General features: G+C 49.1%; 1 protein-coding gene across 1 annotated transcript; it reads left to right on the top strand.

Annotated features, from left to right (window-relative positions):
* The first annotated feature begins 2964 nt into the window (after positions 1 to 2964).
* NRTN (neurturin) lies at positions 2965 to 5593 on the top strand. Its single transcript, XM_058821257.1, has 2 exons — positions 2965 to 3214; positions 5145 to 5593. The coding sequence occupies exons 1-2, from the start codon at positions 2986 to 2988 to the stop codon at positions 5591 to 5593; spliced, it is 678 nt and encodes a 225-aa protein (XP_058677240.1). The 5' UTR covers positions 2965 to 2985.
* Positions 5594 to 23896: the final 18303 nt, after the last annotated feature.

Genomic DNA, 23896 nt, shown 5'->3' with positions numbered 1-23896 from the left:
AGCGAGGGCTTGGCCGCTCAGCCTGGGGCTCTGGGATTGCTGGAGCTGCTGCTGCCCCACACCATCCACCATCCCACCTTCTCCTCCATCCCACTGCTTATCCACCATCCCACTGCTTATCCACCATCCCACTGCTTATCCACCATCCCACCTTCTCCTCCATCCCACTGCTTATCCACCATCCCACTCCTTATCCTCCATCCCACTCCTTATCCACCATCCCACTGCTTATCCACCATCCCACTCCTTATCCACCATCCCATCTCCTTCTCCTCCATCCCACCTCCCTCTCCTCTATCCTGTTTCCCTCTCCTCCACCCCTTTTTCCTCTCCCCCATCCCACCTCCTTCTCCACCCTCCCATCTCCCTCTTTTCCATCCCATTTTCCTCTCCCTTGTCCCATTTTCCTCTCCCCATCCCACCTCCTTCTCCACCATCTCCCCTTCCTCTCCACCCTCCCATTTCCCTCTCCACCACTCCAGTTCCTTCTCCACCACCTTATTTCCCTCTCCCCCATCCCATTTCCCTCTCCACCCTCCCATTTTCCTCTCCACCACCTCATTTCCCTCTCCCCCACCCCATTTCCCTCCCTGTGCTCCCACCTCCCCCAGCCCCTCCCCAGAGCAGCAGGGCTGCATCCCAGGGCTGGGGCTGTGCCTGCTTTGTGGTCGGCCCTTTGGGGGGCTCTGGGGGGAGCTGGGGCAGAGCTCTGGAGCTGCTGGGCTGGGTTTCACCGAAGCAAAGCAGAACCATGTGTCCCACACTGCGCTCTGGCTCTGCTCGGGGGGACTGGGGAGAGCTGCAGGGGGAGGAGGAGGAGGAGCAGGGATGAGCTGAGAGCAGAGATGGAGATGGGGACAGGGACATTTCCCCTCCTTTGCGCACCCACTTGCTGTCAAAAGAGCAGGGAAATCCAACAGGTCCACCCCCGATCAGGGTTTGGGGCTTTTTCCCCTTTCAATGTTCCTTATTTTGGGGCCAGTTTTGGCACTTTGAGACCAGTTTGATCCAGGGGCGCTGCAGGCTCCAGTCCTCCCAGTTCAATCCCCAAGAAAGTACTTTGGGAGCTTGTGATAAGTTTTGGGGGAGGTCTGATGCAATTTTGGGATGGTCTGAAGAAATTTTGGGGGAAAATCAGAAGGAATTTTGGGGACACTGTGAGGAAGTTCTTGGGGTAAAATCTGAAGAAGCTTGGGGGAAAATCTGGAGGAATTTTGGGGACAGTCTGAGGAAGTTTTGAGTGAAAATCTGAAGGTGTTTTAGGGACAGTCTGAGGAAGTTTTGGGGTAAAATCTGAGGAAGTTTTGGGGAAAATCTGGAGGAGTTTTGAGGACAATCTGAGGAAGTTTTGGGGTAAAATCTGAAGAAGTTTTGAGGACAATCTGAAGAAGTTTTTTGGGGAAAATCTGAGGGTGTTTTTCTTATGGTCTGAGGGAGTTTTGGGGAAAATCTGGAGGAGTTTTGAGGACAGTCTGAGGCAGTTTTTGGGGAAAATCTGAGACAGTTTTGGGGAAGATCAGAGGCCGTCTAGGGAGCAGTCTGTCTCTCCACCACCCTCATCCTCTCCAGGACAGCCCAGCCCCATCCTGTGAGCAGGACCAGGCGTTGAGCCGGAGCTGCTGCTGGAGGAGCAGCCTCTGGAGCTGCTGCCCATGGAAATTGTTTAATTCCTGCGGGATGAGTCATGAGGAGCCGGGATTTCAAAGCAGCTTGGCTCCCATGTAAGGCGCTCAAATAAACAGTGTGTGGCAGGTGGAAGCTCTCTCTGATGTCCCATCAAGGCCTCTGTCTTTCCAAGCCCTTTGTGCTGCCAAAAATCCTTCGGCCACACCGTGGCTCCATCCATTCTTGAGGCTGGGCTCTGGAAAATAATGAATCAATGCCCGGAAACATGAATCGACGGAAAATTTATGGCACACTTAGAATATAATGTCTTTTGGGTCCTCTGCTTTGAAGCATCAGCACCGAAAGTTTTGGCATCTCCTTCTTTCAACCCTTCAGCAAGGAGGATTTAGGGGAAAAAAAAATTCACTTTTCTCCCTCTGTGAGCTTTAAGGAGTCTGTGGATATTGGGAACAAATCCCAAGAGTCTGCTGGAAAAACTGGGAGTGGGGTTGAAAAATGAGAAGGATGGGGAAAAGTGAGAGTGTGAAAAGTGAGGGGCACCAGAGAACCCCAAACACTCCACTTTTTGTGAGCAAAAACATTTGCTGGATTTTGATTTATCAGGAAAAACAAGTGGAAACGCCGTCATCCCTGGAAGTGTCCAAGGCCAGGTTGGATGGGGCTGGTCTGGGGCTTTTTAGAGCAAAAAGAAACCAACAGCAAAGCCTGGAATAACTTTGTTGTTATTGTTTTGCACTTTGGAGCCGGGATTTGAGTCTTTCGAAAGGTCACAGGCGAGTGGGTGGGGGCCAGGATTGCTGGCTGCCGGAATGGGAGGCTGCTGTTTTATGGGACGTGCAGCGAGGCTGGAACCGCTCTCCTAAAGTTTTATGGGGCTGCAAGAAGCCAGAGGCCCTTTCTCAGGTGGGGGGATCGAGTGTCACAGCCCTGCTCCGGCCCAGAGCAGGACAAAGGGGGCTGAGCCCCCCTGGGTGATGGAGGTTGTGGCATCCCCATTGTCCCCATTGGTGCCACCTTGGTCCTATTGGTGCCACTTCATCCCTATTGGTGCCACCTCATCCCCGCTGGTGCCACCTCGTCCCCATTGGTGCCACCTTGTCCCCATTGCCACCTTGTCCCCAAGGCACCTTTTCCATGGCCATTCTCCCAGCCCAGGCCCCTCGTGCCTCAGTTTCCCATCTCAGCACGGTGCTGGTGTTGGGAAGGGAGGAGCTGGAGCCAAGGGGGTCCCAGGGGAAGGATCCCCCATCCTGACGTGAGGGAGGGAGGGAGGTGAGGGGCTCTGGGGGCTGGGGGCACACATTAAGGATGTTTGTTTTGCCTGTTTTGCAGAGTTTCAATGTTCTGACTTGCTCTAAGATGAAGGTATGGAAGTTTGCAGCCATTGCATCGATGCTCCTCAGTTCCATGTTATCCATTTTAGTTTGTAGAGACATGTTCAGCGGAAGCCGGGAACTCAGCCCCTTGCCTTCCTCGCCGTCTTCCTCACGGGATTCCTCTTCTTCCTCTTCTTCTTCCTCCTCCTCCTCCTCCTTGCTGCGGAGATCCCCACGGGCGCTGCGACGCCACGGCTCTCTGCTGGCCCAGTGTAAGCGCTGCTCCTCCAGTCTGGGGTCACTGTCCCCCCATCCCAGCCCCACAGATCCCCCAAATCCCTCTGGGGTCACTGCCTGCCCTCTCCTGCATCCCAACATCCCCTTTAGGAGGGTTTAAACAAGAATTTGGGGCGAGCAGGAGGCACTGGGCACAAAACTGGTGTGAGCACAGCAGCTCTCCACAGAGGGGACCTCAAACAGCTCAGTTCCTGCAAAGAAAAGAAGCTGCTTTTATTCCCTTCCAAATGGTTCTTTTTTGGTAATTTTTTTTTTTTTTTTTTTGTGTTCAGTGCTATTTTTTACAAATGGAAAATGTCAAACAGGAGCTGAAGATGAGGGCACGGCAGCAGCTCCCCCTGCTCACCCCTCAGCGCTCCCTGAGGGCTGGAAATCCCCACGTGTTTGTTTTGATTCCAAACCAGAGGAACTGCTTTTTTTTGGGTGGAAATCTGGAAATCGATGACAAGCTGTCAGATCACGCTTTCCTCTGCCTTTCCTGTGCCTCCTGCAGAGCTGAGCTGGAATAACCCTGGATTTAGGGCTGGGACAGAGGGATGGAGTGTTGCCAGCAGTGCTGGGCACAGTTTGTGTGTTGGTGCTGACCCTGGGGTCTCAGGGGCTCTTGGGGGTCCCAGACCACAGTGGAACAGTGCAAATAGGAAATTTACTGGGGCTTCTCCCCAAATCCACCTGCCCCAAGGGACCTCCATCTTAGGAGACCCACTCCAGGGGATTTTCATTCTGGGGATGTCCTCCCACCTCAGGGAGTTTCCATCCTGGGGATCATCCATCCACCTTAAGGCACCTCCATCCTGGAGGATCCTGAGATCCTCAGCCGTGGAGGATTTCCCATCTCAGGTGGCCTCCATCCAGGTGGATGTTAACCCACCATGGGAATCTCAATCCTGGGAGTCATGAACCCCAAGGAACCTTTTTCCTGGAGGGATTTACCAACTCCAAGGAGTCTCCACCCTGGGGGATATCCACCCACCTCAAAGCCACCTCCATCCTAGGAGTCATGATCCCCAAGGAACCTTCTTCCTGGAGGATGTTTACCAACCCCAGGGAGTCTCCATCCTGGGAGATGTCCACCCATCCCAGGGAATCTCCATCCTGAGGTTACCCATCCACTCCAAGGCACCTCCATCCTGGGGGATGTCCATCCACCCCAAGGCACCTCTATCCTGAGGTTATCCACCTGCCCCAGGGAATCTCCATCCTGAGGGAATCTCCATTTTGAGGTTATCCACCCACCTCAGGGAATCTCCATCCTGGGGGAATCTCCATCCTGAGGGAATCTCCATTTTGAGGTTATCCACCCGCCCCAGGGAATCTCCATCCTGAGGCAATCTCCATCCTGAGGGAATCTCCATTTTGAGGTTATCCACCCGCCCCAGGGAATCTCCATCCTGAGGGAATCTCCATCCTGAGGGAATCTCCATTTTGAGGTTATCCACCCGCCCCAGAGAATCTCCATCCTGAGGCAATCGCCATCCTGAGGGAATCTCCATTTTGAGGTTATCCACCCGCCCCAGGGAATCTCCATCCTGAGGGAATCTCCATCCTGAGGGAATCTCCATTTTGAGGTTATCCACCCGCCCCAGGGAATCTCCATCCTGAGGGAATCTCCATTTTGAGGTTATCCACCCGCCCCAGGGAATCTCCATCCTGAGGGAATCTCCATTTTGAGGTTATCCACCCGCCCCAGGGAATCTCCATCCTGAGGGAATCTCCATCCTGAGGGAATCTCCTTTTTGAAGTTATCCACCCACCCCGGGGAATCTCCACTCTGACATTATCTACCCACCCCAAGGCCCCTCCATCCTGGAGGAACCCCAGATCCCCACCCATGGACGATCTCCCACCCTGACCCAGCCCACCCTCCACGAGGACACCCTCTAACCGCGTCCCCTCCTCCTGCAGACAGCGCCTTGCTGGAGAGCTACACGGAGGGCGAGATGCGCCAGCTGCTGTCGGCGCTGGTGGAGCGCTACCGCCAGGCCGTGAACTCGGGCGGGCACGAGCTGCCGCTGTTCCCCCGCGCCGGCGGCCGCCGCAAGCGCGCCCGCGCCCGCCACAAACCCTGCGAGCTGCGCGAGCTCGAGGTCAGCGTCAGCGAGCTGGGCCTGGGCTACGAGTCGGACGAGACCGTGCTGTTCCGCTACTGCAGCGGCACCTGCGAGGCCGCCGTGCGCAGCTACGACCTCTCCCTCAAGAGCATGCGGAGCCGCAGAAAGATCCGGAAGGAGAAGATCCGCGCGCGGCCCTGCTGCAGGCCGCTGGCCTACGACGACGACGTCTCCTTCCTGGACGCCTACAACCGCTACTACACCGTCAACGAGCTGTCGGCCAAGGAGTGCGGCTGCGTGTGACGCGGGGGACGGCCGTGATGGAGGCCGGGGCGGCTGCAGGAGGAGAGACTGAGCCGCTGGCGTGTCCCTCGGTGTCACCGTCACCGGACTAGAGACCTGCCCGCTGCCATGGTGGGGTGGCTGGAGGGGTGACGGTGGCTCTAGGCTGTTGTCCCCTCTGTGGCGGCCCAGTGCCTGCTGAGGTGACAGTGGGTGTGCATCATGCCCATGGGCTGCACTGCGTGTCACAGGTGTCACATATGTCACGCGTGTCACGCGTGTCACAGGCTACATTACCTGCACAGGGGTGGTGCAGCGCAGGTGTCTCTGGCATGAGGGACACACACAGATGCCAGGGGGTTCTGTGTCAGGGTGTGGCACAGGGGTGTGGCACAGGGGTGTGGCATGTGCAAGGGGTGTTGTGAGCAGTGTCAGTGCTGTGTGGTACTGGACAGGGTGTGCTGCACACCCGGGGTGTGTTTTGGGGTGTGCTGCACGCTCAAGGTGTGTTTTGGGGTGTGCTGCACACTCTGGGTGTGTTTTAGGGTGCGTTACAGGTTTGGGGTGCGTCAGGTGCCCTGTGCTGCCCCAGGGTGGGAGCTGAGTCTTTCTCTCTGCAGCTTTGGGGTTTTGTGACCACCCCGAGCTGCTGGGGGAGGTCCCACCACCTCAGATCCCGGTGTTTGGGGACACAGAAACCCTGAGAGTGATTTGCGTGTGGCTCTGACTCCCCCTGGCTTGTGCCCCTTTTGCCATCCTCTCATTCCTGCAGCCCTGGGGCTTTTCTTCTTACAACTTGGGATAATCTGAAGTAACTGGATTAACCTCCTGTGCCCCTGCCACAGGCATCTGGGCCAGAGCCTGGCCACCACCAGGGAGGTGACAGAACCTCCCCAGGGCCACCAGCAGAGTGGCATGGGCAGGAGCATCCCTGGTTTGGCGTCTCCCAAAATCCCCCCAGCTCTCCTGGGAGCATCCCCCGTGCTCTGCCCGTGGCTGGGATCCTGCAGGAGAGAGGACTCAGGCCTGGCTTTGGCTCTGCTCACATTTACAGCAGTGTCACTGCTGTTTACTCTGCGGGGAAATAAATGAGCCCGCAGGCTCTCACATTCCCTGGGCAGGCTCGAGCTGTTGCCTGGGATTGATGGGTTTTCTCCCCTTGGCTCCCTGCCCAGAAAAGGCAAATCATAAACAGAAGGAGAATATTGGTGTCATGTCCTGGGCATTAACCAACGTGAGGGAAAACACTCCGTGTGCCACCCTCCCCGTCCTGGCTCCTCTCTCTGGACAAATGGGGGGGAAAAATCCCTTGTGCCTTCATCCCGAGGAGGAGGAGGGCTGCTGGTGGTGATCCCAGCTCAGGGATGGTGCTGCAGCATTGGGGGAGCAGGGTGGCATCCCTTGGGATGGGATGGGGGGCAGCATCTCGTGTTGGACCAGCCGCGTTCCCGACCTCCACACAGGCCCAGCCTGGTGGGGATGATTTTTTAATTCCCTTCCTTTTTATCCAAAGGCAGCTCTTGGCTGAGTGGAGCCAGGGTGTAGTGGAGGAATATAAACACCATCCCTCAGCAGGGCTGGCAGCCCGGGAAGGCAGCCTGGAGTCTGTAACACGGAGTTTTCCCTGGATTTTGGGAAAGGCAGGAGGCAGCTGTAGGTATAGGGTGCAAAACCTGCACCCAGGAAATGGGAACTGAGAGTGGATAAACTCCACAGTCCAGGTGCAGCTCCCCAACCAAGGTGTGAGTTTGCAGCCCTGATGTTGGCTGGAAATGGGAAAAGTGGCCCAGAAGAATCAGCTGGAGGATGGGAATGGCAGATGGGCAGCAGGAGCTGTGGATAAGCGGCTCACTCGAGTTTAAGGAAAAAAATAAAGCACCCAAATCTAATAATAATAATAATGATAATAATAATAATAACTGTCCTCTCAAGGGCTTGGGTGCTTTCCAGCTCTCGCTGCTATAAAACTAAAATTAGTTTTGTTGCAGTAAGGAAAAAGGAATGGAAGCAGAGCAAGGAAGGTAGGGAAGGTGGTGTGGAAGCAGAGCAGGACCTGGTGCTGCAGAGGAGGGTTTGGAGCAGGAGCTGCCTCTGCTCAGCGTTTGCACCCTGGTTTGGGGCAGTTTTTGGCAGAATCCAGGGATTTAGGGTGCCTTGAGGGTGGGCACCAGGCCCAAGGGACCCTCCTCTTGCCAGTGTGGTGGGAGCAGCAAGGAAGACGAGGGGACAAGGGACATCTCCCAAAATGCCCCATTCCCGCTGCAAATCCAGCTTGGAGCCCCCAAAACCAGGAGGAAAACCTGACTCGACGCAACGGTGTGTTAAACCCAGCAGGAATAGCTCCAATCCATCATTTTTTGTGCTTTTTTTTGGTTTTTAATTTCCCCCTGCTGGCAGCGCAGCTCCGGCCCGTGCGGAGGGGATGTTCCCCATCTGCCTCCCACTGCTCCTGCTGGGTTTTTTTTCGGAGAACAGCTGGGATTTACAGCCACAAAACTCCCCGATGGGGCGAGCTGGGGCATCGTGGCGTGGCCAAAGGATGGGTTCTGCTTCCATGCCTTCTTCAGGGCTCCTCCTCCTCCTCCTCCTCCTCCTCCTCCTCGTGGAGCTCCTCCAGCTGCCCCGGTGCCATCCCGCTGCCAACCAGCCCTGGAAATGTGGTTCCAATAGAAAGGCTGAGGTTTCCCTAATGCTTTCCATTTCTCCAGCCCCCTCTGCTGTAATAGGAGCTGGAGCAGCCCGGAAGAATGTCTACAATGCAAAAAAAAAAAAAAAAAAAAAAAAGAAGAAGAAAAAAAAAAAAAGTGGAAAATTCCCTCCTCAAAGCCTCAGCAGAATCTCATCTGGCTCCTTCCTCAGCATCCCATGTGCTGGTTAATATTAATGTTAATAATAACAATAATAACCAGCGTGCAACAGCTGTTGGGGGGATTTTGGGGTTGGGTTTTTGTCTGTCTGGGGCTGCAGGGTTTGAGGAGCAGGAGGTTTGGAGATGTTTAAATTGATCCTGGTGGTTGTGACAGCGCAAAACCCCAGGGTTGTGCTCTCCCAGCCCTGCCACGGCGAGTTCTGGGATTTCCAGTGGGTTTTCCATCAGGACACGCTGATTTTGGGATCAGACCCACAAATCCCATAAATCCCTTGGGATCTCGTTCCCTCCCAGGGTCCAATTTGGGATCCAAATTGGGGGAAATTGGGGAAATTTCATCGTCGTTTCCACTCGATGGAAGCGCTGGCAGAGGGAATATTCTGGGTTTAAACAGCTCCAGGATCCTGCTGGGATCAAGGATTTTCCCAATTTATCACAAGAAACGATGTTTTGGTGGGATTCAGAGCCTCAGATGGTAAATTTGGAACGGGGCTGCCACGTGTTTTCCTTCTGGGCTAAACAAAGCGTGGCCTCAAAGGGGAGGCACGAGAGAAAGAGGGAGAAAAGGAAATAAAAGAAAAAGGAGGAAAAAAGGGGGGAGAAAAAAGAAAAAAAAGGGGAAAAGGAAAAAAAGGGAGAAAGGAAAAAGGGGGGAGGAGAAAAAAGAAAAAGAGGAAAAAAAGACGAAGGGAGGGAAAAGGGTAAAAAAGGAATAAAAGGAAAAAAGGGAAAAACAAGTTTAAAAAAGGAAAAAAGGGAAGGAAGGGAAAAGAGCAATTAAAATGAAAAAGTGGAAATAGGGGAAAGAGGAGAAGGTAAGGGAAAGAGGTAAAAAGAGAAAAGGGGCAAAAAGGAAAAATATAATTGGAAAAAGGGGGAAGAGCAAAAAAGAAAAGGGGAAAGAGGGTGAAGAGAAAGGGGGAAAAGGAAAAGGGAGAAAAGGAAAAAGGGGAGAAAAGGGGAAAAAAGAGGAAAAAGGAGAAAAAAGGAAATTAAAGAGGGGGGAAAGGAGAAAAAAGGGAAAAATAAAAAAGGGGAAAATGAAAAAAAAAAGGGAGAATATAAAAAGGAGAAAAAGGAATAAAAAAAGGTAGAAAAGGGGGAAGGGGGAGAAGGGATTCCTGTTCCAGCACCGCCGGCACCATCCGGATTTTGCTGTTCCCCTCCGGAATGGCCGGGCCCGTGCCCGGCTGCAGAAGTGGATGCAATGCATCTGTATTTTGGATACTGCTATTTATTGGAAGTAACTTATGTTATTTATTTAGATCCCAAAGCGCCGCCTCCCAAACGCCTCCCACGCTCGCTCCCTTTTTTATGTTATTTATTGACCCCGACGGTGCCAAGTGCAGTTTACATTTATTACATTTGTACCATTTATCCTGGACCTTGAGGGGGGGGGAAAAATAAAATAAGGTAAAATAAAATGAAATAAAAAGCTGTTTGATATTATTTTTTTTAAACAAACCTGAACTCGGGTGTGATCTGTTCCATCCTCGTGGCAAAGAGGGAATAAAGTGAAGGGTTTTTATGAATTTCTCTTCTATCACAATGGTTGAGTGATGGTCAGTCCCCACCATGGCCAAAGAAAAGGGGAATTTGGGTTTTTGGGGGGAAAGACCCAGAAATAATCAGCTTTGGCCCTTCTGGGAAAAGAGCTTCTAACTGGATTGGCTCAAAAATGTGAAAATTCTGAGGAAATCACATGAAATGGGAAGGGAAAGGGAAAGGGAATAATCTCTGTCCTTTAACACCACCAGTCCTAGCCCAGTCTGTCCAGCAAAACAGAATTTATTTTGATTTTCACTCCAAAATAGGCTCAAACCTGGCACTGGAAAACGGAGAACAATGGGAGGGGGGGACAAAAAACGGATAAAAGGTTTATAGGATTTTTTTTGGGAATGGAAAAAAAGGTCTGTTTATATTCCCCCCTCATGCCACCCAGAGGCCTGACAGCCATGGCCGAGTCAAACATTCCCGAGTCAAACTCCACTTTGTAAATATTTTAGGAAGAATCTTTGGAGAGCCATAAATCTCCCCTGTGCTCGTGCACGGCGTGTGCACGCTCCAGAAACGCCAAGGAAAATCCAAATCCCGCTGCCAGCCCGCCCAGAATCAAATAAATAAACATTAAAAATGGAGAAATTAATGTAAAAAAATATAAAATAAATATAAAAAATGGAGAAATTAAAGTTTCATGATCCAGTGGGAAGGGGATGATTGGAAAATCTGACCCCTCCGAAAGCATAAAATAAAAAATAGAATAAAAAGAAATTTAGGATGAAAACAGTGGGGGAAAAAATGTGAAGTTGGGAAGCGTTGGGATGAGGGGTGGTTTTGGGTGTGATTCCTGGGAAATGAGGGGTGTGTTGTCAGCTTCCACAGAGTAAGTGACAAATTTTATATCATATATGCTGTAATTTTGTATTATACATATTATTCCAACGTGTCATGGGTGTTTCCTTCTCTTTCCTTTGGTGACCTCATCGAATATTTCAAAGCAGCTCCTCTGGACTGATGGAGCAGCCAGAGATTCCCCACCCTCCCAGGGGAGGATTTTCCCCAAAATCCCACCCCAAACTCCTCCAGGACAGGTGAGGAGGCCTCGAGCATCACGGGGGGACAGGGATGGGGACAGGGATGGGGACAGGGACAGGTTGGTTCTCTGCCATGGCCACAGTGGATGATCCTGCATTGAGCTGGGCTGGGATGTAAACCAGCCCGTGTGTGTAATTACCAGGCTTAATTAGCTCCAGCTGTTAGCACGGATGGTTGCTCTGGGATTAAAGTCACAGAGAGAGCTTTGGGGCAGGTTCGAGGTGGTTTGGGTGGGCAGGAGATGCGAATTCCAACGCGGCGTGGAAGATCTTCCATTCCAGGCCTCCTGTGCTTCCTGGGGCTCACCTGTGCCCAGGTGTCTCCTGCAGGCTTGGGAGCACTCATTTGCTTGGGAACACTCATTTTTTGGGAACAAAAAATACCCCATGGCCTGAAGGATGGGGTTGTAACTCAAGGTTTGCTCACCCCAAGCTGACCTGGGTGTCCTGAGGTCTCACCTGGCCATGAGAAGGAACCAGAATTTCTCAACATTCTGCCTAAAAATCCCATCCTTGAGAAACTCCCTGTCCTTTCCCCACTACAAATGTCCTAAAGATTTTCATTTCCAGCCCCAAGGGAAGCCTCAAGTGGCAGAGGGAGCAGCAGAGAAGAAACCTCACGCCAGGAAGAAAATTCAACTTTTGTACCCTTAAAACCAAGACCACGAGGAACCCGAGCTCAGCAGGGTTAATTAACACAAATTAAACAAACTACAAGCACGGGGAAGTGGTGGAGAGTGAGGGGAGGGATGGCTCAGTCCTGGGGGTGAATCTGGGAACAAAGGGCCCGTTGGGGTGATGGGCTTGGCAGGGCTGGCAGGAGCAGTTATTGTCTTTTGGTGAATGCTTTCACTAATCCCCAGGGCTGAGCACAAATAACTCTGTGTTTGGGGGCAGCTTCCTGGTTCCTGCCCTTCCTCACCCCACGGATGCTGAGCTCTGGCCAGGTGAGCTTGGGATCTAGCCAGGAGGAACGAGGGATGAGCTCACAGAATGCACAGAATTCACAAAATCCACAGAATTCACAAAATCCACAGAATTCACAAAATTCACAGAATTCACGGAATTCACAGAATGACCAAATTGGAAGAGATCTTTACAATCATTGAGTCCAACTCAGCCCCAACATCTCAACCAAACCCTGGCACCCAGTGCCACATCCAGTCTGTTTTCAAACACATCCAGGGATGGTGACTCCACCACCTCCCCAGTCCCTGGGAATTCCCAAAATTCCCCCAAATTCACAGAAATCACAGAATTCCCAGAATTCACAGAATCACCGGGTTGGAAGAGACCTGAAGGTCATTGAGTCCAACCCAGCCTCAACAGCTCAGCTGAGCCCTGGCACCCAGTGCCACATCCAGGCTTTATCCTGGGATGGTGACTCCAGCACCTCCCCGGGTTCCCAGAGGGACCAGCTGGCAGAAACCCACCAGCCAGGTTGGTTTGGAACCTTTTTTTTTGGCTTTAAAATCCATCAGGGAAGTCTCTCATCTCCTTTTTTCCTCTCTGAACACCTTCAGCACCCACTTTCCTCACGCCATGGCACGAAGAACGTGCTGGATAACCCAGCCACGAGCACAGAGGGCAAACCTGGGCGTTTCAGAGGCAGCTCCAGAACCCTCCCATCGCCCCCAGCCTCTGCTCCCAACCTGGAGGAGGGAGATAAAATATTCCCAGCTAATGGGTTTGCACATAAATACGAGGAGCTGCCCTCGCCAGCAGGTTACTCAGTGCCCTGACCCCTGTGAGGGTTCACAGGGAAGCTGTGGGAGGTTTCCCAGAGCAGGGATGGACACCCAGGAGCTGATTGATGGAGCCTCGAGGGGCTCCTGGAGGGGAGCAGGGATTACCAGGAGATTCAACAGCTCAGGTGGATTAAGGGTGATTTGTCACTTGTCTGCCCTGGGTCTTCACCAAAACAAAAACCCCAACCAGAAAGTGGCTGAGAAGCACTCAGGAGGTGAAACCAGAGTTGGCCTTGGGGTTTGAGGGGTTGAGGCTCAGCTCTGGTGGCAGTGAGTAGCCCTAAAAACCCGCTGTGACCACCTGTGGCTCCATGGGACCCCCTGAGCTGCAGAGGAGCCCTGAGGGGCCCAGAGCCCATCTCCTGTCCCCAGGCCGTGGTTCCATGGAGCCCCCCGAGCTGCAGAGGAGCCCCAGTGAGGCTGGGGTCCATCTCCTGTGCCCAGGCCGTGGTTCCATGGAGCCCCCTGAGCCCCAGTGAGGCTGGGGTCCATCTCCTGTGCCCAGGCCGTGGTTCCATCCTGCAGCCCCCCGGGTGTGACCCCAGCTCCCAGCCCAAGCCGGGCCCCGTTCCTGCAGGATCCCAGCTGGATCCCAGCCCTGTCCCTGCAGCAGCTGCCCCCAATGAGCTCCAGATGGGGGGTGGGCAGTGACACGTCCAGGAGTGCGCAGGAACTCCCTCTGGGCCCATCCTCCCCCCTGAGCCGTTTTTCCCTTACTTCATCCATCAAACTTCATCAAATTCAGGATTTTCCCCCCCTCAGTCCAGCCCTGAGCCCTTTTCCACAGGGCTGGGAATGAGCCGGGCCAGGAGCTCCTCCTTTCCCAGGAGAGCAAGCCAATTTTTTTATATATATATATATATATATATATTTTTTTTTTTTTTTTTTTTTTTTACTCACTCTTATTTACTGCAGCTCTGCCAAGAAGGTGCTCAGTGTTTTGCAAACCCCACCAGGGCCTGCCTGCCCGGAGATTTGATTCAGGGCAGCTCCTTGCAGGGCTGGCACAACCCCAAACTCGTGCTCTGAGCCTGCAGAGGGACTCAGGGAAACGAGAGCAGCAGCCAGAGCCTGTTCTGCTGGGAGGTGTCCCATGGTATGGGACTGGATGAGCTTTAAAGTCCTTTCTGTGGTATTTTTGGGGTCCCCAGGGCAAAGGAAAAATTTGACTTTACGCTCTTAGAAATCTAATTTATTTTAAAATTATTATTTATATATTAAAATTTTAATTATTATTTTATTTATTTTATTATTATTTTAAATTACTATTATTTATATATTATTTTTATTTTTATTTTATTTTTATTATATATATTAAAATTTCTATTTTTATTATTTATATATTATTTTTTTAATTTATTATTCTATGTACTTATATAAAAGAATACTGTACTAAAACTACACCAAAGAATAGAAAAAAGATACTTACAAAAGGTTTAACAAAATACTAATGAAAAACTCATGACTGCTTCCAGAGCTAGACAGTAATTAGTCATTAAGTTTAAATGTTCACATGTTACATAAACAATCTCCAAACCGCATTCCAAAACAACAAGACAACAAAAAAAATCCCAAATAAAATAAAATAATATAATATTCTTTTCCTTTTTCTCTGAGGCTTCTCATCTTCCCAAACAAAAAAAATCCTGACAAAAAGATTTTAAAAAAATATATAACATATAATAATATTTAATAATTATATTAATAATTATATTAACTATAATATCACACATTTTAAATATAGTATATTATATATTTTAATTCTTTATTATATTATATGTTGTATATTATATATTATGTTATATGGTATATATTATATACTATATGTTATATGTTATATATATTATATGTTATATGTTATATGTTATATGTTATATGTTATATATATTATATGTTATATATATTACATATTACATATTACATATTACATATTACATATTATATATTATATAATATATATTATATATTATATATTATATATTATATATTATATATTATATATTATATATTATATATTATATATTATATATTATATATTATATATTATATATTATATATTATATATTATATATTATATATTACATATTACATATTATCAGCTCCCCTTCCCCAGGACCCCTTCCAGCCCCATTCACCCCACCCAGGGCTCTCTGTCCCTCCTGAGCCCAGCACAGGGAGCTCCCAGCCCTGCTCCTGCTGCTCTGCACTCCCCAGATGAGCTCAAGATGCTTCTCCTGCTGCCTCCCCCCATGGCTGAGCCCCTCGAGGGGTTGGACTTTCCTGATTTTCCTGGTTTGTAAAGGTTTGGGGAATTCAGAGCAGAGCACAGCCCGTGATGTGTCTCATTTTCCACTTTATTCCCTCCTGGAATAGGAATGATGGAAGATGTAAAAGAGAGAGGCCCAAGCACCCCCTGGTTTCACACTGTGCTGCTGTTTGGGGTTTTCTCTTCCAGTTTGGGGGATGCAGCTATTCTGCAAAATGTGTCATGGCTGAGGAAATTGTTTCAGCCCTTAAAAACGCCTCCAAGGCCAGCCTGGATGGAGCCTGGAGCAGCCCGGGGTAGTGGAAGGTCTCCCTGTCCATGGGGTGGAATGAGATGAAATTCAAGATCCCTCCCAAGCCACTCTGGGATCCTGTGGCTCAATGGCCACGTCCACAGCGAGAATGAAATAAAACATCTGAGCTCTGCACGGCTCCATGAGTCACCCCAGCACGGGATTCCTCCCTCCCCAGACACCCAAGGACCCTCAGCCACATCCATCAGCTGCCTTCTCCCCCTGCTCCGTGTCATCGGGAAGGAATTCGGGCGCTGTTTGATGATCAGGAGGGATCAGAGCAGCGCTGGAAGCCTCTGGCCACAAAGATTTCGGCGGGGCTTTCAAGCCTGGCTCGTGTGGCCGCTGTCCAAGGAGCTGCTCCTGCCCGGGCATCCCCAGCCCCACCATAAATCAAAGCATTCCAGCCCCTGCCTCCTCTCTGCGGCCACGAATCCTCACAGAGGTTTCTTCTCTAAAAAAAAAAAAAAAAATTAATCTGGGCAATTGTTCAAAAATGTTAAAATTACCTGCTCCTTTTATTCTCTAATGACAGCCTGTGGAGGAGTAATTCAAGCCAGACATGGAAATGTCTGGTTTAAGGCTAGAAAGTCCCCCAAGCTGAGCTTTATCCAGCAGCAGCCAGGAGAAATCAGCTTGCCTGGTGTTAATTTTTGGTTCCTCTCATTAATGAGGTCGTTAATGAGGATCCCAGCCTGGGAGATCCAGCTTTGTGTTATCCCAACTTCACATCTTCAGTGCAAGGTCTAGTCTGGTTTCATGATTAATTTGGTTTTGTGTTTAATCTGGTTTCATGTTAAATTTGGTTTCATTTTTAATCTGGTTTCACGTTTAATTTGGTTTTGTGTTTAATTTAGTTTCACTTTTAATTTGGCTTCATTTTTTATTTGGCTTAATCTTTAATTTGGCTTCATCTTTATTCTGGTTTCATCTTTAATCTGGTTTCATTTTTAATTTGGTTTCATCTTTAATCTGGTCTCTGGAACCAGGGCCTGACGAGGATTGAAAATCACGGGATCATGGGATCATTAGGGTTGGAAAAGTCCTGCAAGATCAATCCCAGCCCATGATTGTGTCCCCACTCCCACTAAACATGAGGAGCCACCTGGATCCCTCTGGATCCCTTCCAGCCCAGGAGATTCCACGATGATGATAATGATGATGATGTTCTTGTTCCTGCATTGATATTTCTGGGAATCCTCCAGCCCACAAGGAATAATCTCCACTTTAGGTGCTGAATTCGTGCCCTGAACATTTCACAGCGAGGAGACCGAGGTGCCTCCACCCGCAGCTGGTTCATTCCAGCGGTTTGCTGGGAATTCCTGTGGCTTCTCCTCAGCCATTACTCACTCCCTGCCCGTGACACCTGAGTGGGGAATGGGGCAAATCCCCAGCAGCCTTGCCCAGCCCCGAGGGAGCTCATTATATTATATTATATTATATTATATTATATTATATTATATACCATATTAATATATGGTATATTAACGTATTCTATATTAATATATAATATGTAATATATAGTATATAATATATAATATATCATATATATTATATTATATAATATATATAATACATAATATATAAATATATAATACATAATATGTAATTATATATTATATATTATATACACTATATATTATATGTATATAATATATAATATATAATATATAATATATAATATATAATATATAATATATAATATATATATTATATATTATATATTATATATTATATATTATATATTATATATTATATATTATATATAATACATATAATATATATAATACATATAATATATATAATACATATATATAATATATAATCCCAAATCCCTGCTGGCTCCATGTGGGTGCTCCCAGGTGGGACCATCGCAGCTCCTAGGGGTTCCCTGGAGCAGATATCCCATAGGGAACTGTCAAAATCTCCATTTCCCCCATTAAAAACCTGTTGGGAAGGATTTGCTGCCTGGGTTTGACAGTGGGGAGAAATCCCTGCCGGGTCCCGGCAGCGCTGAGGATTTACGAGCTGGGGCTTCGCTTTGGGTTGCTCTGCCTGATGCTGGTATGTAGGAAAGGAGCAAAAAAAAAAAAAAAAAAAACAAAAAAAAACAACCAAACCCCAAAAGAAGGAGGGATGATGTCTGCATTCCTGCTGCCTGAATCAGAGCGGTTTCCTGGCAGATCCAGGCCCTCCCCAGCTGCAGGGACTCGGGGAAGGTGCAGCAGTGGCTGCTCTGAGCAGATCCATCCCCACCATCCCCAGAGCCTCATCCCAAACCAGCTCCACGCTCCCCTTCCTCTTCCTCGGGGCTGGAAATCCTTCCCCGTCACTCCTGAGCACTTTTTAGGGATGTGGTGGAAGTTTTGTGCCAGTTTGCTAAAGGGCAGATTGTCACCCTGATTTTTTAAGATTTTTCCAAGCCTTCTGATGTTTACATTCTTGTAGCAAACTTCCTCACACACTTTCTGTAAATAACTCATTGTTTTGCATTCTTTTTTGGAGGAGGAGAAATTTGATGAACTGTTGGTTTGTCCATTGCAGAGGTGGCACTGTCGCCCTCCAGCCCGCTGTCACTTTGGGAAATCTATAAATGTTGGAGTCAGAAATTTAAAAGTCCCTTTTTTTACCTTGAAAGGAGCAGTGTGGGACATGCAGATCCAAATCCTTTTCTTTGCCAATCCTTTTCCCTCCCCAATCCTTTTCCCTCCCCAATCCTTTTCCCTCCCCAATCCTTTTCCCACTCCCAATCCTTTCCCTTCCCCAATCCTTTTCCCTTCCCCAATCCTTTTCCCTTCCCCAATCCTTTTCCCTCCCCAATCCTTTCCCTCCCCAATCCTTTCCCCTTCCCCAATCCTTTCCCTCCCCAATCCTTTCCCCCTCCCCAATCCTTTCCCCCTCCCCAATCATTTTCCCTCCCCAATCCTTTTCCCTCTCCCAATCCTTTCCCTTCCCCAATCCTTTCCCTCCCCAATCCTTTCCCCCTCCCCAATCCTTTCCCTCCCCAATCCTTTCCCCCTCCCCAATCCTTTTCCCTCCCCAATCCTTTTCCCTCTCCCAATCCTTTCCCCCTCCCCAATCCTTTCCCTTCCCCAATCCTTTCCCCTTTCCCCAATCCTTTCCCCCTCCCCAATCCTTTCCCTTCCCCAATCCTTTTCCCTTCCCCAATCCTTTCCCTCCCCAATCCTTTTCCCTTCCCCAATCCTTTTCCCTCCCCAATCCTTTTCCCTCCCCAATCCTTTTCCTTTCCCAATCCTTTTCCCTTCCCCAATCCTTTTCCCTCCCCAATCCTTTCCCCCTCCCCAATCCCTTTCCCCTTCCCCAATCCTTTCCCCTTTCCCCAATCCTTTCCCCTTTCCCCAATCCTTTCCCCCTCCCCAATCCTTTTCCCTTCCCCAATCCTTTCCCTCCCCAATCCTTTTCCCTTCCCCAATCCTTTCCCTTCCCCAATCCTTTCCCTTCCCCAATCCTTTCCCTCCCCAATCCTTTTCCCTCCCCAATCCTTTTCCTTTCCCAATCCTTTTCCCTTCCCCAATCCTTTCCCTCCCCAATCCTTTTCCCTCTTTCTGATCCAAGCTGAAGGGAGCTGGGATGAACCCAACCTGCCCCGGGTGTTCCTTTTCCATACCTGAAAACATCCCCTGAGTTCAGGAAAGGAGGCAGAGGGACCTCCGAGCCCTCTGCCTTTCTGCAGGGTGTGATTGGGACACCCATTATTCATTGTCCCAATTTATTTATTCTATTTATTAGCAGGGAATGGGAGCCACGTGGCCGCCAAACCCCCAGGTGGGCTCTGAGCATCTCCCCAGGGCCCGGAGCTTCCTCTGCTCTCCCTCCTCTCCCTCCTCACCTGCTCCAGCCCAAAATCCCAGCTCCCACCTGGTCCCTCTCTCCATGCCTGACACAGCCGGGCCTGGTGTTTCTCTTCCAGGCAATATAAAAATGAAAGGAGAAAAATTAGAAGTTATTTCAAAGCTCTTTGCTTCAAAAAAACATCCCAGCCGAATTTAGGCAGCGGAGCCATAAACGTTGCTTTTATTGCACACACAAAATTACTCTCTGCAATATGATTCCTCTCAATTTATGGCTCTCCCAGAGCTATTAATTCAGCCCAGCTCTTTTCTTCTTCTCCTTTTTTTTTTCTTTTTTTTTTTTTTATTTCCCCCCTACTTTAAGTCAAATAATTCATAAGTACTTCACTCTGGAGTGTGCTTTATGAGCATTATTATGATCACTTGAATGTGGAAACTCCTGTGAAGTTGTTACAAGGGTTTTAATACAGCACAGACTCCCCAGAGGGGCAGAACAGCTCCATCACACTCCAGAGGGACGAGCCCTCTTGTGAGGCTCTTTATTTACCCAAATAATCAGAATTCTGCAGCCCAGACACCCCTGAATCCAGTGAATCACAACCCTGGGCTGGGTTTTAGTTTTGCTGTCTCTGGCCAGAGCGAGATGAGGGTCAGGGCTGCAGGACCCCATGAGATTTTCAGACCTAAACACAGAAAAAAAAAAGGTTAAAAATATTTTTAAAATAAAAAGTGGCCAGTGGAGCACCAGCAGGGCCGTTGGATTGTTGGATTGGGTGATCTTAGAGGTCTTTTCCAGCCTGGTTCTATGAGAAAAGGTGGAGAAGAGCAGGTAACTGGATTCCTTGGGTTTCCCAGGCATGAAGGAGGCTGGAGAACCTGGATTGCCCTGGGCTGAAGGCAAACACAATTTTCCTGTCATCCTGGCACGCATCACACACTGCTGGAAGGCAGAAATTCACTGACAGATGTGAAAGTCAGAGCTGGAAACCTCTGGAGCATTTCAAGGACAGGGAGAACCTGAGAGCTCACCTGGGTGGGAAGGGAGCTCCCAGAATGAAATGGATTTTCTGCTTTTCCCACAGCCTGTCCCAAACAAGGAGCTTTGCACATTCCCTGTGCACATTCTGCATTTCTCCTCCTCACTCTCCCATGTCTGTCCATCCCTGGGGGCAGCCACGGGAGCTGTGAGGCCAAAATTCAGTGGGAGCTTGTTTGGATTCCCCAGGAGGGTTTTGCAGCCCCCAAAACCTCAGGATCCTCCCCAAGACCACCCAGGCAGGGCTGCACAAGGATTCCAGCTCCGCTCCCCAGCAAATCCATCTTTCCCCTCGGAAAAGCTCCCCCCAGCCATCCCCTCCCTATCTCCAAGGTGTCTCCCAGCCTCGGAGGTGCAAATATTTATCCATACTTGGAATTGCAGCCTGAGGCCTGGCTAAGTGCTCCCAGACTCTGCTGCAGTTGTTGTTTTTAGGGCCTGAACCGTGGACACCTGGCTGGAATTAATCAGGGAGCAGGGAGGCAGAGCAGAGCCCTCATTAACCCTTCAATTAACATCAATGCCAAGGGCAGCCTGTGCCACCTGCCTGGGCATCCCAAGGGCAGGAATGTCCTTCCCTGCTCAGGATTTATCACCCCAGGCAGCAGGGATAAACGTTTATGGGCAGATATTAAACCACAAAAGCAGCTCCCCAAGGGACAGGATCCACTTTGCTCCGCCCGGTTTTGGGTGGAAGGATTGGGTAAATTCCAGGAGATGGGGTATGAGGGAAAATTTACTCATGAGATTGGATGTTGGGAAGAAGATCTTCACCGAAAGGGTGGTGGTGGTGGAGTCTCCATCCCTGGAATGTTCCAAAAACCTGGATATGGCACTTGGGGACACGGTTCAGTGGTGGCCTTGGCAGTGCTGGGTTGGTGGTTGGGCTCCATGGCCTCAGAGGGATTTTCCAACCTTAACAATGGCATGATTTGATGGCTCTGAGGATTTCACATCACCCACAGCTCAGAGTGGAGTCTGCTCTGCCCCTTGGGCCTGTCTGCAAGCAGAGGGTGTTGTTCCATCACAAGGGGATCACCTTCAGCTGGCCACACCATTGTTTTCCAGTTGTTCAGTAACTGAGGGATCTCCAAGCTTGTTTTCATTTCAATCTCACTTACAGTTTCCATATTCTCCAAATCTTTTGCCAGGCAATCACATTTATAAGGCTTTCCTGTTTCATCTTCGCCAACACACCAGGAACTCCCAAATTCTGCATCCTGAGCAGGTGTGGCAGCACCAGGATCCTTCAGGACCAGGATCTTCTCACCTGGACACCAAACCGTCCCCATCAAACCCCACAGGAGCTGAACACATCCTAGAGAACTGAAATCTCCCAAACTCTGCATCCTGAGCAGGTGTGGCAGGACCAGGATCCTCTCACCTGGACATCAACCCATCCCCGCCCAGCCAGCAGGGCCCAGAGCAGCTCTGGCCAGCTCTGGCTGTGCCTTTCCCGTGTTCTCCTGCCCAGGGAGGCTCAGGGGGCTGGGGAAGGGAGGATTTGGTGCTGATCGCCGGGGCTGGGGCGAGGTTTGGCTCCTGTGAGATGTAAACAAGGCCCGGAGCAGGTCAGGCCCTGGTGCCCCCCGGTCACGAGTGCTTTCCCTTGGAATAAACACCAGCCCTGGGGCAGGGCCAGAATCCCCCCCAGGTGCTTTTGGGGGCCTGATTTGAGATTTCGAAACCTAAATTAGGGGGGTCAAGTAACCCCCACCCACTGCTTTGTGTCTCCAGAGTCAATTTTCACCCAAAGATGTCACCCAATGGTGGTTCCTATGGGAGGTGGCCTCCTCCTCAGGTCCCCAAACCCATCCAGCCTGGCCTTGGACACTCCCAGGGATTTCTCAGAGCCTGGACTCTGCAAACAGCTGCTCTGGCCTTTAGATATTCCATTAGAAAATTAGGAAATGCAAGGTTGTCCCTCCTTAGGTCAAGCCAGAACGAAACCTTCCCACTTGTCCCAGCAAAACAGGTTTGGTTTTGGTTTTTTTTCCTTAAGTGGAGTCAGTGAAAACATCTTGTTCTCCCCAAAATAAAACATTTCTGGGCTTGCAAATGCATCTTTGAAGGCTCTTGTGGTCCCCTGCTTTTCTTAATTAAAGGCAGGCAGATTTCAACTGGGAAATGCCACAGCTCAATAAAAGGCAAAGCGTTTAATTTCAAGCATATCTCAAACAAAGCTGCAGCTTTTCATCCCCAAAATACTCCTTTTGGTTTTGCTTCAAGTTGTAAATAATTTCAAAGGACCCAAAATAACTTTTATTTTCCCTACAACAAATGTTTCATCTTGATTTCAGCTCGCCAAGCTCCCAGTGATTGGAGCCAGACTCTTCCCAGAGGTGCCCAGTGAGTGGACAAGAGGCCAGTGGAGGAGTGGAGACCCAGAAATTCCCTTTAAAGACAGGACAAATATTATATTTATATTTTATTTTTTTATTTTAATTTTTTAAATTTTGTAATTTATATTTTCATTTTTAAAAAACTATATTTTGTATTTTATTTTTTAATTTTATAATTTATGTTTTATTTTTAAAATTTTATATTTTATACTATTTAATTATATATTAAATATATGATAATAAAATATAGTAATAATTATATATTAAATATATAATAAAATAATATATGTTTTATATTATTTTATTATATAGTGTCATAACTATATTATAATTTAAATTATTTATTTTTTATATTTTATATTTTAATTTTTTAAAAATATATGTATTGTATTTTAATTTTTATATATTTATATTTTATAATTTAATTTTTAAATTTTAATATTTTTATTTAAAAATATATTTTATATTTTAATTTTTTAAAATTTAAAATTTTATATTTTATATTCATTTAAGGGTGGCCAAACACTGGAGCAGATTGGGCAGGGCAGGTGTGGAGTGTCCATCCTTGGGGAGAATCAACTCCTGACCTGGAGAACCTGGAGGAGGGAGCCCATGGGAAGATCTTGAGGTTCAACAGGAACCTCCCAGGCCCCAAAGGGCTCCAGGAGAGCTGGGGAGGGATTTGGGATGCGGGATGGAGGGACAGGACCCGGAGGGCAGGGCTGGCTGGGATACCGGGGAGGAATTCCTGGCTGGCATGGAATTCCCAGACTCAGCTTTTGGGTAAATTCACAATTCCTGCTTTTCCCTTGGAGAAATCCCGCGGGAATTCTTTCCCTGCCTCCATCTCCTGGTGCGCGGGGACCTCTGCAGGTCCGAGCTGTGCATCGCTGGGAGGGATCCAGGGAAGGATCCAGGGAAAGGAGGGATCCACAAGGAGGGATCCATGGAAGGGATGGATCCGTGGAAAGGAGGGATCCACAGGGATGGAGCCATGGCAGGGAATGATGCCCCCAAATCCCAGGGAACTTTCCCCTTCACAGGGAATGATGCCCCCAAATCCCAAACCCCACATCCCAGGGCACTTTCCACTTCTCAGGGAACGATGCATCCCAATCCCACATCCCAAACCCCACAGCACCTTTCCCTTTCTCGGGGAATGATGCACCCAAATCCCAGCACCCAAACCCCACATCGCAGGGCACCTCTCAGTTTCTCAGGGAATGATGTCCCCAAACCCCACATCCCACATCCCAGGGTACTTTTCACTCTTAGGGCATTATGCCCCCAAATCCCAAACCCCACATCCCAGGGTATTTTTCTCAGGGAATGATGCCCCCAAACCCCACATCCCGGGGCACTTTC

Source organism: Ammospiza caudacuta, chromosome 28 (genome assembly GCF_027887145.1).
Source record: "Ammospiza caudacuta isolate bAmmCau1 chromosome 28, bAmmCau1.pri, whole genome shotgun sequence".
Classification (NCBI taxonomy): domain Eukaryota; kingdom Metazoa; phylum Chordata; class Aves; order Passeriformes; family Passerellidae; genus Ammospiza; species Ammospiza caudacuta.
This window is presented reverse-complemented; position numbering and strand designations above follow the sequence as displayed.